The 14,028-nt window shown below is 38.7% G+C and overlaps 1 protein-coding gene across 1 annotated transcript in view; it reads right to left on the bottom strand.

Annotated features, from left to right (window-relative positions):
* PSTPIP1 (proline-serine-threonine phosphatase interacting protein 1) overlaps positions 1 to 10,342 on the bottom strand; it is a 264,296-nt gene extending 253,954 nt beyond the window's left edge. Inside the window, exon 1 of the mRNA XM_053717260.1 lies at positions 10,075 to 10,342. Coding sequence (XP_053573235.1) covers positions 10,075 to 10,107 — 33 coding nt within the window. The 5' untranslated portion in view covers positions 10,108 to 10,342. The remainder of the gene's footprint in view (positions 1 to 10,074) is intronic.
* Between the last annotated feature and the right edge of the window lie 3,686 nt (positions 10,343 to 14,028).

Below are 14,028 nucleotides of genomic sequence, written 5' to 3'. Positions count from 1 at the left end.
TTATACACAGTGCAGCTCGCTCCTGCTGTCAGACAGAGCAGGAGCGAGCTGCACTTAGTCTTATGGCGCGGTTGGGCCGGGCTGTGACTATACAGCTGGCCCGATGCGCTGTGTGAAAAAAACAGCCGTTTTTTTAAAAATTCAAAGGGAATATTAAGTTTTATACAGATAAGGCTAATATAATGTTATATAATTCTGCACTATGTGCAGAATTATATAACATTATTTTTAAGGTTTACTGACACTTTAAAGCTGTAAAAATGTAGATATTTATGTTCCTAAATAGACTGTTATTGCAATGATTGATTTTTTATCTGTTAATGAAAACTTAATAAATGTTACTGTAAAATCAAACACTTTATGATTCTATATTTAATCATCAATCTATTTATTTTATTTCCTTTTTTAATACAAATTTTTGTTTTTGAAATTTACAATATTTAACCAACTTAAAGGGAAAAGTCTACTCGAGAATGTTTATTGTTTAAAAAGACAGATAATCCTTTTATTACTCATTCCTCAGTTTTGCATAAGCAACACAGTTATATTAATATACTTTTTACATCTGTGATTACCTTGTATCTAAGCTTCTGCAGACTGTCCCCTTATTTCAGTTATTTTGACAGAATTGCATTTTAGCCAATCAGTGCAGACTCATAAATAACTCCATGGGATCGAGCATGTTAGCTATATGGCACACATGAACTAGCGCTGTATAGCTGTGAAAAAACTGTCAGAATGCACTGAGATAAGAGGCGTCTTCAACTGCAACAATTTAGAAATAAGTTTATGAGTCTACCTAGGTTTAGCTTTCAACAATGAATATTAAGAGAACAAAGCAAATTTAATGATAAAAGTAAATTGGAAAATTGTTTAAATGACATGCCCTATCTGAATCATGACATTTTAAATTTGACTAGACTTTCCCTTTAAGCTAATGTCAAAGATTACATTCCAAATCAAGCATCTAAAATCTGAATTGAAACCGATTGTTAAAAAACATAATTTATGCTTACCTGATAAATTCCTTTCTTCTGTTGTGTGATCAGTCCACGGGTCATCATTACTTCTGGGATATTATCTGCTCCCCTACAGGAAGTGCAAGAGGATTCACCCAGCAGAGTTGCTATATAGCTCCTCCCCTCTACGTCACCTCCAGTCATTCGACCAAAGACCAACGAGAAAGGAGAAGCCAAGGGTGTAGTGGTGACTGGAGTATAATTTAAAAAATATTTACCTGCCTTAAAAAACAGGGCGGGCCGTGGACTGATCACACAACAGAAGAAAGGAATTTATCAGGTAAGCATAAATTATGTTTTCTTCTGTTATGTGTGATCAGTCCACGGGTCATCATTACTTCTGGGATACCAATACCAAAGCAAAAGTACACGGATGACGGGAGGGATAGGCAGGCTCATTATACAGAAGGAACCACTGCCTGAAGAACCTTTCTCCCAAAAATAGCCTCCGAAGAAGCAAAAGTGTCAAATTTGTAAAATTTGGAAAAAGTATGAAGCGAAGACCAAGTTGCAGCCTTGCAAATCTGTTCAACAGAGGCCTCATTCTTAAAGGCCCAAGTGGAAGCCACAGCTCTAGTAGAATGAGCTGTAATTCTTTCAGGAGGCTGCTGTCCAGCAGTCTCATAGGCTAAACGAATTATGCTACGAAGCCAGAAGGAGAGAGAGGTAGCCGAAGCCTTATGACCTCTCCTCTGACCAGAGTACACGACAAACAGGGAAGACGTTTGTCGAAAATCCTTAGTTGCCTGCAAGTAGAACTTGAGGGCACGAACTACATCCAGATTGTGTAGAAGACGTTCCTTCTTTGAAGAAGGATTTGGACACAAGGATGGAACAACAATCTCTTGATTGATATTCCTGTTAGTGACTACCTTAGGTAAGAACCCAGGTTTAGTACGCAGAACTACCTTGTCTGAGTGAAAGATCAGATAAGGAGAATCACAATGTAAGGCTGATAACTCAGAGACTCTTCGAGCCGAGGAAATAGCCATTAAAAACAGAACTTTCCAAGATAACAATTTTATATCAATGGAATGAAGGGGTTCAAACGGAACACCCTGTAAAACGTTAAGAACTAAGTTTAAACTCCATGGCGGAGCAACAGTTTTAAACACAGGCTTGATCCTAGCTAAAGCCTGACAAAATGCCTGGACGTCTGGATTTTCTGACAGACGCTTGTGTAACAAGATGGACAGAGCTGAGATCTGTCCCTTTAATGAGCTAGCCGATAAACCCTTTTCTAAACCTTCTTGTAGAAAGGACAATATCCTAGGAATCCTAACCTTACTCCAGGAGTAATCTTTGGATTCACACCAGTATAGGTATTTACGCCATATCTTATGGTAAATCTTTCTGGTAACAGGCTTCCTAGCCTGTATCAGGGTATCAATAACCGACTCAGAAAAACCACGTTTTGATAAAATCAAGCGTTCAATTTCCAAGCAGTCAGCTTCAGAGAAGTTAGATTTTGATGTTTGAATGGACCCTGTATCAGAAGGTCCTGTCTTAGAGGTAGAGACCAAGGCGGACAGGATGACATGTCCACTAGATCTGCATACCAAGTCCTGCGTGGCCATGCAGGCGCTATTAGAATCACTGATGCTCTCTCCTGTTTGATTTTGGCAATCAATCGAGGAAGCAGCGGGAAGGGTGGAAACACATAAGCCATCCCGAAGTTCCAAGGTGCTGTCAAAGCATCTATCAGAACCGCTCCCGGATCCCTGGATCTGGATCCGTAGCGAGGAAGTTTGGCGTTCTGGCGAGACGCCATGAGATCTATCTCTGGTTTGCCCCAACGTCGAAGTATTTGGGCAAAGACCTCCGGATGAAGTTCCCAATCCCCCGGATGAAAAGTCTGGCGACTCAAGAAATCCGCCTCCCAGTTCTCCACTCCCGGGATGTGGATTGCTGACAGGTGGCAAGAGTGAGACTCTGCCCAGCGAATTATCTTTGATACTTCCATCATTGCTAGGGAGCTTCTTGTCCCTCCTTGATGGTTGATGTACGCTACAGTCGTGATGTTGTCCGACTGAAACCTGATGAATCCCCGAGTTTTTAACTGGGGCCAAGTCAGAAGGGCATTGAGAACTGCTCTCAATTCCAGAATGTTTATTGGTAGGAGACTTTCCTCCTGACTCCATTGTCCCTGAGCCTTCAGAGAATTCCAGACAGCGCCCCAACCTAGTAGGCTGGCGTCTGTTGTTACAATTGTCCAGTCCGGCCTGCTGAATGGCATCCCCCTGGACAGATGTGGCCGAGAAAGCCACCATAGAAGAGAGTTTCTGGTCTCTTGATCCAGATTCAGAGTAGGGGACAAGTCTGAGTAATCCCCATTCCACTGACTTAGCATGCACAATTGCAGCGGTCTGAGATGTAGACGTGCAAAGGGAACTATGTCCATTGCTGCTACCATTAAGCCGATCACCTCCATGTATTGAGCTACTGACGGGAGTTGAATGGAATGAAGGACACGGCATGCATTTAGAAGCTTTGTTAATCTGTCTTCTGTCAGATAAATCTTCATTTCCACAGAATCTATAAGAGTCCCTAAGAATGGAACTCTTGTGAGAGGAAAAAGAGAACTCTTCTTTTCGTTCACTTTCCATCCATGCGACCTTAGAAATGCCAGAACTAACTCTGTATGAGACTTGGCAGTTTGAAAGCTTGAAGCTTGTATCAGAATGTCGTCTAGGTACGGAGCTACCGAAATTCCTCGCGGTCTTAGTACCGCCAGAAGGGCACCCAGAATCTTTGTGAAGATTCTTGGAGCCGTAGCCAATCCGAATGGAAGAGCTACAAACTGGTAATGCCTGTCTAAGAAGGCAAACCTTAGATACCGGTAATGATCTTTGTGAATCGGTATGTGAAGGTAAGCATCCTTTAAATCCACTGTGGTCATGTACTGACCCTTTTGGATCATGGGTAAGATTGTCCGAATAGTTTCCATTTTGAACGATGGAACTCTTAGGAATTTGTTTAGGATCTTTAAATCCAAGATTGGCCTGAAAGTTCCCTCTTTTTTGGGAACCACAAACAGGTTTGAGTAAAACCCTTGTCCTTGTTCCGACCGCGGAACCGGATGGATCACTCCCATTAATAACAGATCTTGTACACAGCGTAGAAACGCTTCTTTCTTTATCTGATTTGTTGACAACCTTGACAGATGAAATCTCCCTCTTGGGGGAGAGAATTTGAAGTCTAGAAGGTATCCCTGAGATATGATCTCTAGCGCCCAGGGATCCTGAACATCTCTTGCCCAAGCCTGGGCGAAGAAAGAGAGTCTGCCCCCCACTAGATCCGGTCCCGGATCGGGGGCCCTCGGTTCATGCTGTCTTTGGGGCAGCAGCAGGTTTCCTGGCCTGCTTGCCCTTGTTCCAGGACTGGTTAGGTTTCCAGCCTTGTCTGTAACGAGCAACAGCTCCTTCCTGTTTTGGTGCAGTGGAAGTTGGTGCTGCTCCTGCTTTGAAATTCCGAAAGGGACGAAAATTAGACTGTCTAGCCTTAGCTTTGGCTTTGTCTTGAGGCAGGGCGTGACCCTTACCTCCTGTAATGTCAGCGATAATTTCTTTCAAACCGGGCCCAAATAAAGTTTGCCCCTTGAAAGGTATGTTAAGTAATTTGGACTTAGAAGTTACATCAGCTGACCAGGATTTTAGCCACAGCGCCCTACGTGCCTGAATGGCGAATCCTGAGTTCTTAGTCGTAAGTTTGGTTAAATGTACTACGGCCTCCGAAATGAATGAATTAGCTAGTTTAAGGACTCTAAGCCTGTCCGTAATGTCGTCCAGCGTAGCTGAACTAAGGTTCTCTTCCAGAGACTCAATCCAAAATGCTGCCGCAGCCGTAATCGGCGCGATGCATGCAAGGGGTTGTAATATAAAACCTTGTTGAACAAACATTTTCTTAAGGTAACCCTCTAATTTCTTATCCATAGGATCTGAAAAAGCACAGCTATCCTCCACCGGGATAGTGGTGCGCTTAGCTAAAGTAGAAACTGCTCCCTCCACCCTAGGGACCGTTTGCCATAAGTCCCGTGTGGTGGCGTCTATTGGAAACATCTTTCTAAATATCGGAGGGGGTGAGAACGGCACACCGGGTCTATCCCACTCCTTAGTAACAATTTCAGTTAATCTCTTAGGTATAGGAAAAACGTCAGTACTCGCCGGTACCGCAAAGTATTTATCCAACCTACACAATTTCTCTGGTATTGCAACAGTGTTACAATCATTAAGAGCCGCTAAGACCTCCCCTAGTAATACACGGAGGTTTTCCAATTTAAATTTAAAATTTGAAATATCTGAATCCAATCTGCTTGGATCAGAACCGTCACCCACAGAATGAAGCTCTCCGTCCTCATGCTCTGCAAGCTGTGACGCAGTATCAGACATGGCCCTAGAATTATCAGCGCACTCTGTTCTCACCCCAGAGTGATCACGCTTGCCTCTTAGTTCTGGTAATTTAGCCAAAACTTCAGTCATAACAGTAGCCATATCTTGTAATGTTATCTGTAATGGCTGCCCAGATGTACTAGGCGCCATAATATCACGCACCTCCCGGGCGGGAGATGCAGGTACTGACACGTGAGGCGAGTTAGTCGGCATAACTCTCCCCTCGCTGTTAGGTGAAATTTGTTCAATTCGTACAGATTGGCTTTTATTTAAAGTAGCATCAATACAGTTAGTACATAAATTTCTATTGGGCTCCACCTTGGCATTGGAACAAATGACACAGGTATCTTCCTCTGAATCAGACATGTTTAACACACTAGCAATAAACATGCAACTTGGTTACAATCTTATTTAACAAAAACGTATTGTGCCTCAAAGAAGCACTAAACGATTAAATGACAGTTGAAATAATGAACTGAAAAACAGTTAAAGCATCAATCTTAAAAAACAACACAACTTTTAGCAAAGGTTTGTTCCCATTAGCAAAGTAACACTAATTAAATTTGCAACGTTTTAAATCACAGTCATTATATAAGTCTCACAGCTCTGCTGAGAGAATCTACCTCCCTTCAAAGAAGTTTGAAGACCCCTGAGTTCTGTTAGAGATGAACCGGATCATGCAGAAAATACAAGAGTAACTGACTGGAAATTTTTGATGCGTAGCAAAGAGCGCCAAAAACGGCCCCTCCCCCTCATACACAGCAGTGAGAGAGAAACGAAACTGTCATAATAAAAACCAGCAACCGCCAAGTGGAAAAATAATGCCCAAATATTTATTCACTCAGTACCTCAGAAATGCAAACGATTCTACATTCCAGCAAAAACGTTTAACATGAAAAATACCAATTAAAAGGTTTAATGTACTTTTACAGAGTAATTCCGGTGAAATACCATCCCCAGAATACTGAAGTGTAGAGTATACATACATGTCATTATAACGGTATGGCAGGATTTTCTCATCAATTCCATTCAGAAAATAAAAACTGCTACATACCTCAATGCAGATTCAACTGCCCGCTGTCCCCTGATCTGAAGCTTTTACCTCCCTCAGATGGCCGAGAAACAGCAATATGATCTTAACTACTCCGGCTAAAATCATAATAAAAAACTCTGGTAGATTCTTCTTCAAACTCTGCCAGAGAGGTAATAACACGCTCCGGTGCTATTGTAAAATAACAAACTTTTGATTGAAGTTATAAAAACTAAGTATAATCACCATAGTCCTCTCACACCTCCTATCTAGTCTTTGGGTGCAAGAGAATGACTGGAGGTGACGTAGAGGGGAGGAGCTATATAGCAACTCTGCTGGGTGAATCCTCTTGCACTTCCTGTAGGGGAGCAGATAATATCCCAGAAGTAATGATGACCCGTGGACTGATCACACATAACAGAAGAAAAAGATATTGTATTATTATATATTATTATAATACTCCACCAATTTAATTAAAATAATCAGTATTTCAAGTAATTGAGGGCACCTACAAAACTTCTTCATGCAACCTAAAGTTACAAGTGTCTAAAAAATAGACTTTTGTGCGGCGGAAAAATTTGTTTTGGTTCGTTTCGGACTGATTTGGATTTTTTCTAATTTAGTTTATGGATTGATTTGAATTCGGATACATTTGAATGTATTCCTTTCGGATTCATGGGATTCGAATAAATTCGGATATATTCGGTTCGGATTCGTAAATTCGGAAGTTCGGTATGTGTTAGGTGGGATGTGCTGTGTATTAGACTAGTATTATGTACTGTATATTAGGTGTAACCCATCTGAATCAACATAAGTACCAACCTCACAGGTACCAGCTACACAATATGCACAGAGCTAGCAGAGATATATAACCTAATATACAGTACATAATACTAGTGTAATACACAGCACATCCCACCTAAGTACCAACCTCACAGGTACCAGCTACACAATATGCACAGAGCTAGCAGAGATATATAACCTAATATACAGTACATAATACACTGTACTAGTGTAATACACAGCACATCCCACCTAAGTACCAACCTCACAGGTACCAGCTACATAATGTGCCCTGCACAGAGCTAGCACAGTGATATAACCTAATATACTGGTACAATACTAGTGTAATTGTGATTAGTCCATGGCCATTCAAATGTAACGAAAAAATCCGAACTAATTTGGATTTATTTGTTACAAATGCATTCGGATTAGTTAAGTTTCGTTGCTAGGGTAATTTCGAAATTCGAATCGATCTGAATGTTTCGAATTTGACAAATTAGTCCGAATTTCGATTAGAAACGAAACGCTCGTCTACGAAAAAACAAGTTTTAACATTAAAAAGTTTTGCAAGCAAAAAGTATAACTGGATCACTGCACAACTGTTAAGATCTTTTCCCTGCCTAAACGCTCTTAGCAAACATAAAAAGCCATCAATAAATCTTCCTATATAGATCTTCCATAAAATGACACCTATTTTTACACTAATTCCCTTCTAAAATGTATAGTATATGTCCAAATGTGAATTTGCTTGGAGAAACAAAGATCTATGAGCTATCTGGAGAGCGGAGCAGATCTGTTCTGGATTAATGTCCCTGCTAAGCCCAAGGTGGGTCTCCTGCACCTAGCACTTCTGAAAACATTAAATGGTAGTGGTATTTTTCCCCTCTAACTAAATCTGATGGGGAGATAGGGACACCATATCCCAGCTTGCTCTACGTAAAAAAGTGCCCTGTGCTGCAGGTAGCAACCATTCCACATCATGGTTATCTGTATCCTGAAGGAACAAGTGCCCTATCATTCTAAACAGAGGCTTCCATTCTTTCTTGCGACAAGTGACTTCTATGTGGTAAAGACAAAGTGATAATGTTTTTTACAGCAATCATCTGCATCCTTATAGAGAATTTAAGAGCCCCCCTCCCTAATGGGCAAAGCAGAAAGAAGTGTCTCTGCCATTGGGCCCTTCTTCATTGCATGCAATGTCATTATGCACAATAGTGTTACCACAACCAAATGGTACCCTGTAATGTCCATTTGGTCCAGTTGGGAGATTGCCTCTACATTACATTTTTAGAACTAAAATGATGTTGCCTTTATCACTTTTGTTATAATTTTATTATCAAAATGTGCTTTTATGTTAATTGAATTCTTTTCTTCTGTTTCCACTGTTTCCATGAAGAACAAATTATTACTGTAGCCCCGCGCCAACGGTACCTTCTGCTCTGAATTTACAAAGCAGTGCATCTGTAATACTTTAGCAGAGCAAGAGGATAGGTAACGGAGAGAGAAATGGGAGTTTAAAGGGACAGTTCACCCCAAAAAATTCTCCCCTTTAAATTATTCCCAATGATCCACTTTACCTGCTAGAGTGTATTTAATTGAAATAGCTGATTTAGCCTTTGGTATCACAACCTATACTGAAAGTTTCTATACTGTAGTAAACACTATTTACAAGCCTAAGTAAACACAGCTAGCAGAATAAGTTACACTCTTAGTGGGGTGCAGGATAGTTAAGTAATAAAAGGATAATTGGCCATTGTTCTCTCTAAGTATTGAGCTTTGGATTTCCAGACAAACATAATATAAGGAAACAAGTGTGTGTACACAAAGTGATAACATAATGAGATATGATATTACCTTTAAGTTCAACCCATTGTAACAGGCTGTGGTTTCAAAAGCACCAAACCAGCAACTTCATATACACAAATAAACCTGAAAATGCAATTTATCAAATATTTTATACTCTACAGCTGGAATAACAAGTCATTGAAAATACATTATTGGAAAAACAATTTTACAGTGTACTGTCTCTTTAAGAAGACATGGAAGTCAAAATGAAAAGTTCATGGTTCAGATAGAGACTTTTTAATTTACTTCTACTATTAAATTTACTTAATTCTCTTAGTAGTATTTGTTGAAAACCAAACCTAGGATTGGGAGCAGAAATGTACCACTGAGAGCTATCTGGTGAGTGGTGGCTACGCATATATGCCTTTTGTCATTGTCTCACCATGTCTTTAGCTAGGTCCCAATAGTAGGTTGCTAACATAGATCTTACTCTGTGTGTTTAACCCAGTAAAGGTACAAAGAAAACTGAAGATGAAGCCCCCACCCTTGATATTTAGCATTGTGGTCAACTACACTTCCAAATGTTATGACCTAGAACTACATCTGATTAGAACTATGGGTGTCTGTCTGAACAGACAATGAGCATAGTAAAATGCAATAGTATCTATATATTATTTACCATTACTTCTGAACATCATATAAATGTTATTCAATGAACCATTCTCCACATATTATTAGTGGCAGGTATCATTCAGCATATAGTAAATGCTAAAAGATTGTACAAAAAAAAAAAGTTACAAGTCACAAATTATAACCTGTCCTAGATAAACCTTCTAATTATACAGTGAAATCCTTATTAAACCACAAACTTTGAAAAATGATTAAGTGGTTTCACGTGAATTTCAAAATGTATTAGGAGCTACACCAGCCAATATAACATGGAGAAAGACCACTTTATTTTATGGTGTTCCAAAGCCATAAAGCAATATTGTTTTACAATGCCAGTAATCACACATTCTGTTCCTTTTAATTTATCCAACAATTGGAACCAGATAGCCTAAAAACTTACCCAAAATGCATCTTTAAATTGTAGCTGTGCCATCTTCTACAGCAGGAACTAAACTCTATATTCCGATTCCAGTTAGTATGAAGATCAGGTATGTTGCAGGATAAATATCTCTAAGATTTGCTTTGAAGAAACTTGTTAGATAATGAAATGTTATATAAAATACTTTACTGCTAGTTTAATTAAGATATTAAGGTCTTAAACACTGTGTCTGAACTCCGATCACAGCATGAGGTGTGTAGTGCAGAGCATAAAGAAGTGAGCACACAGATAGTTTCAAGTCTTTAGGTAGATTTCCTGGTCTTGTTAGAAACTTCCACTATCTGAAAACTGACATAAGCACAGGAAGTAACTGATCTGAACTAAGTGTGCAGATGAGGTGGTTCTTTAAAGTTTCTCGGAAATTGTGCAAAACTGTAACCATCAAAGTGCCGGAAACAAATGGATTTAATAGTAAGTCAAATAGTTGTATGGACAAAAGCTTTATTTCAATCTGAAAGCATTTTCTAATCTTCTATCTTTTCATGCAGGCAAACTATTTAGTGTTAAAGGCTTTGCACATGTTTCCATTCATATATGGTATTTGCAACTTTGTCTCTTCTGACTAGTGACTTTTTCCATTGACTAGTAAAGTATAATGATATTTTCCCACAGACACACACATACACATATATATATGTATATATGCATAGGGGCAAGAGGTGCGGGCCCTTCCCTAATTTTTGCCTTGGGGCCCTGGCTGATCTCAGTCTGTTCCTATATATATATACTGTAAATATATTCTTAGAAGCCCAGATTACACACCCACAAACACATACATTCACATATATATATATATATATACACATAATCACACAGAGAAGGAGCGCACTATTACGCAACAGTCACAGATAATCCTTAGAAGGAAAGAAAAGTGTAGAACTCTCGGCAAGTAAAAACAATATATCCAAATTTTATTGTTTAAAACGGATGCCAAAACCAGCATCCAGCATCCAGAAAGAAGAGCCAGCAAGAACAACATTCAGGTGTAGAGCTGATCCCCACGCAGATGCGTTTCGTGCCCATGCGCACTTGTTCACTGCTTACCTGGGGATCAGCTCAGCACCTTTTTAAAGCCATGTGATTAAAACATACAAAACACCTGAATGTAAACAGAATATGTTAGAGAAACACTCCCACTTATGGGTGGGGATGAAAAAAAGGGGCAAAAGGGAAATCAAGAGAATAACGAACACAATTAGCAAAATATAGTAAGCACATTAATAATAAAGATAGGTCTTTCCCAAAAAAAAAAAAAAAAATAACATATATAGAAAAATTGCTTATTTGCAGTCAAGATAAATTTGCATTTTTTTAAATGTTATCTAATATATGGAGGACTGTGCATATTAAAGAATGTGAGAGATTCTAACATGAGATATGTGTACTAAAAATACGGGCCATATTATGAATACTAACAATGCATGCCCAAAGTCTATCAATGGTAAATAACTCCCATAAACGTCTATAGAGACTAGACAATATAAGGTGTGTCAGCTTTTTTGCTAGAATTTAGAAGCATAACATTATGATATAATTATAGGAGGTCAAGGAACACAATGGCGTAATTGCATGTAAACAATTAATATTCACATAACCTAACTTTTAGCTAAATACATCAAGATCTCTCCTAATGTTAAGGCCTTCTGGTTCACTTGTTCTCAATGTAAACATCCAGAAAATTTCTTTTTTATTTAGCACCTTTTCCCTATTGCCTCCTCTCTTCCATTTAGTAATGTGATCTATACCTTGTATTTTTAGCGCTGATACCTCAGAATTATGAAACAACTTAAAGTGTCTTGATACAGGGATATCGCTGTCGTCATCCTCGATAGATCTCAAATGTTGAAGGAACCTATCTTTTAGGGACCTCTTGGTTTTCCCTGTATATTGTTTTTTTACAAATATCACAAGTGAGTAAGTAGACAATGTGAGTGGTTGCACAGGTAATATGGTATTTGATCTTGTACTCCTTATTAGTTGTACTAGATCTAAATGTACTCCCTTCTGTTACAAAGTTACAAGTTTTGCAGATGGGACGTCTACATCTGTAAAACCCCTCCCTTCTAGATAACCAACACGTGTTCTTGGTTGGTTTAAGATCTGAAGGAGACAGATGATTAGCCAAAGTTTTTGCTCTTCTTGGTATGAAATCACACCCAGAGGACAAAATATGTTTAATGACAGGATCAGAGTACAAAATCGGCAAGCAATCTCTTATTATTGAACATACTTTGTTGTATTCAACGCTGAATGTGGTGATAAATTTTAAATTCATTTGTGTTTCTATTTGTTTCTTTTTTTTTTTGTTTTTTTGTGATTTTTTGACAAAATAGTAATTTAAGAATACATGTACTGAGAACGTTAAGGGTTACTGCCAAATAACACCCCAATATGTCTTCAGCAGCATCTCCTGAGTACAGTGATACCACCCATGTATAGGTGTGTTGGGTTCTCAGGGGGCTAAAATGCCTTATTTTTAGGGGGCACATTCCAGTTTTTAAACTTGGAATTTTCACATCGGTCATCATGCACCCATGTCCTATTTGGGACATTTCTGAAGCCGGCCAATGCAATTTACCGCCATCAAACCATATATTTTTGAAAAGTAGACACCCTAGGGTATTTGAAATGCAGGTATTTTAACACTTTCCATGCACTAATTCAAACACCAGTCTTTGTCAATCAATTGGGCAGTCATTTTTTTGTGTTATTTTTCACACACACATTGTACTAGACATGGATTCTCAGCTCCTGTTATGTGTTACTGCCAAAGAAGACCCCAATATGTGTTCACCAACATCTCCTGAGTACAGTGATACCACCTATGCATAGGTTTATTGGCTTGTTTGGGGGGTGCAATTCCAAATGTCTGACATGCGTTTGTGATTTTTTTTCACATTTAACATTTTCTTTGCCTATCAATATCGAGGCATCACTGCAATACCTTTAAAGCGGCTGGAAGCTATCACAATGGCTTCCACCGCTTTAAACCCATAGGATGTGCCAGGAACGTCCTTGGTCGTTAAGGGTATTTTTTTGTAGGACGTTCCTGGCACGTCCTCGGTCGTTAAGGGGTTAAAGGGACATGAAACCGGTTTTTTTTTCTTTCAGGATTCAAATAGAAGATATATTTTTTAACAACTTTCTAATTGATTTCTGTTATCTAATTTGTTTTGTTCTCTTAATATCCTTTGTTGAAAAAGATACCTAGGTAGGCTCAGGAGCTGCTGATTGGTGGTTGCACATATATGCCTCATGTTATTGGTTCACCTATGTATATCAATGTTTCTTCTACAAAGGATAACAAAAGAATAAAGAAAATTAGATAATAGAAATAAATTGAAAAGCTATTCTATCTGAATCATAAAAACAAACAATGGGTTTCATGTCACTTTAATTAAAATATATCCAATAAGACAAGACCAAAGGGATTTATAAGGAACACATTGAACAGGAGAAAATATCCTTGAAAAAGCCAAGCATACTTGGGAAAAATGTACGTCAGATTTTAACGAAGGTGGAGTGACGTCACATAAAGAGACTACTTTCTGTGGGACACTACAGACACGGACAGGACTCTTAGTGATACAACAAGAGTTTGGTTAAAAGCCTATGATATCCAACTGTAACACAGTGAATCGTGCTTATGTGACCAGTCACATGTCTAGTGGTTTTTATTTATATATTAATACATTTTTTTAATGGAATTGATAAAAACTCCAAGGTCATGAGAATCATCTTTAAAACACGGCAATTCTACCAGGAGATGGGTTTACAACTCCAAAGAGTGTGAGTAGCATCCATATTAACATATCATATTAGTTATTTTGAAATATAATTCTACTATGAGTGTTTTTATTTCATTCTTTTCTATGTACAGTGATACAATTGAAGAAAAAACAAATACAATATATT

The sequence above is a fragment of the Bombina bombina genome, chromosome 6 (genome assembly GCF_027579735.1).
Source record: "Bombina bombina isolate aBomBom1 chromosome 6, aBomBom1.pri, whole genome shotgun sequence".
In the NCBI taxonomy this organism is placed as follows: Eukaryota; Metazoa; Chordata; class Amphibia; order Anura; family Bombinatoridae; genus Bombina; species Bombina bombina.
The sequence above is the reverse complement of the archived record's forward strand: the minus strand, read 5'-3'. Positions and strand labels throughout refer to the sequence as shown.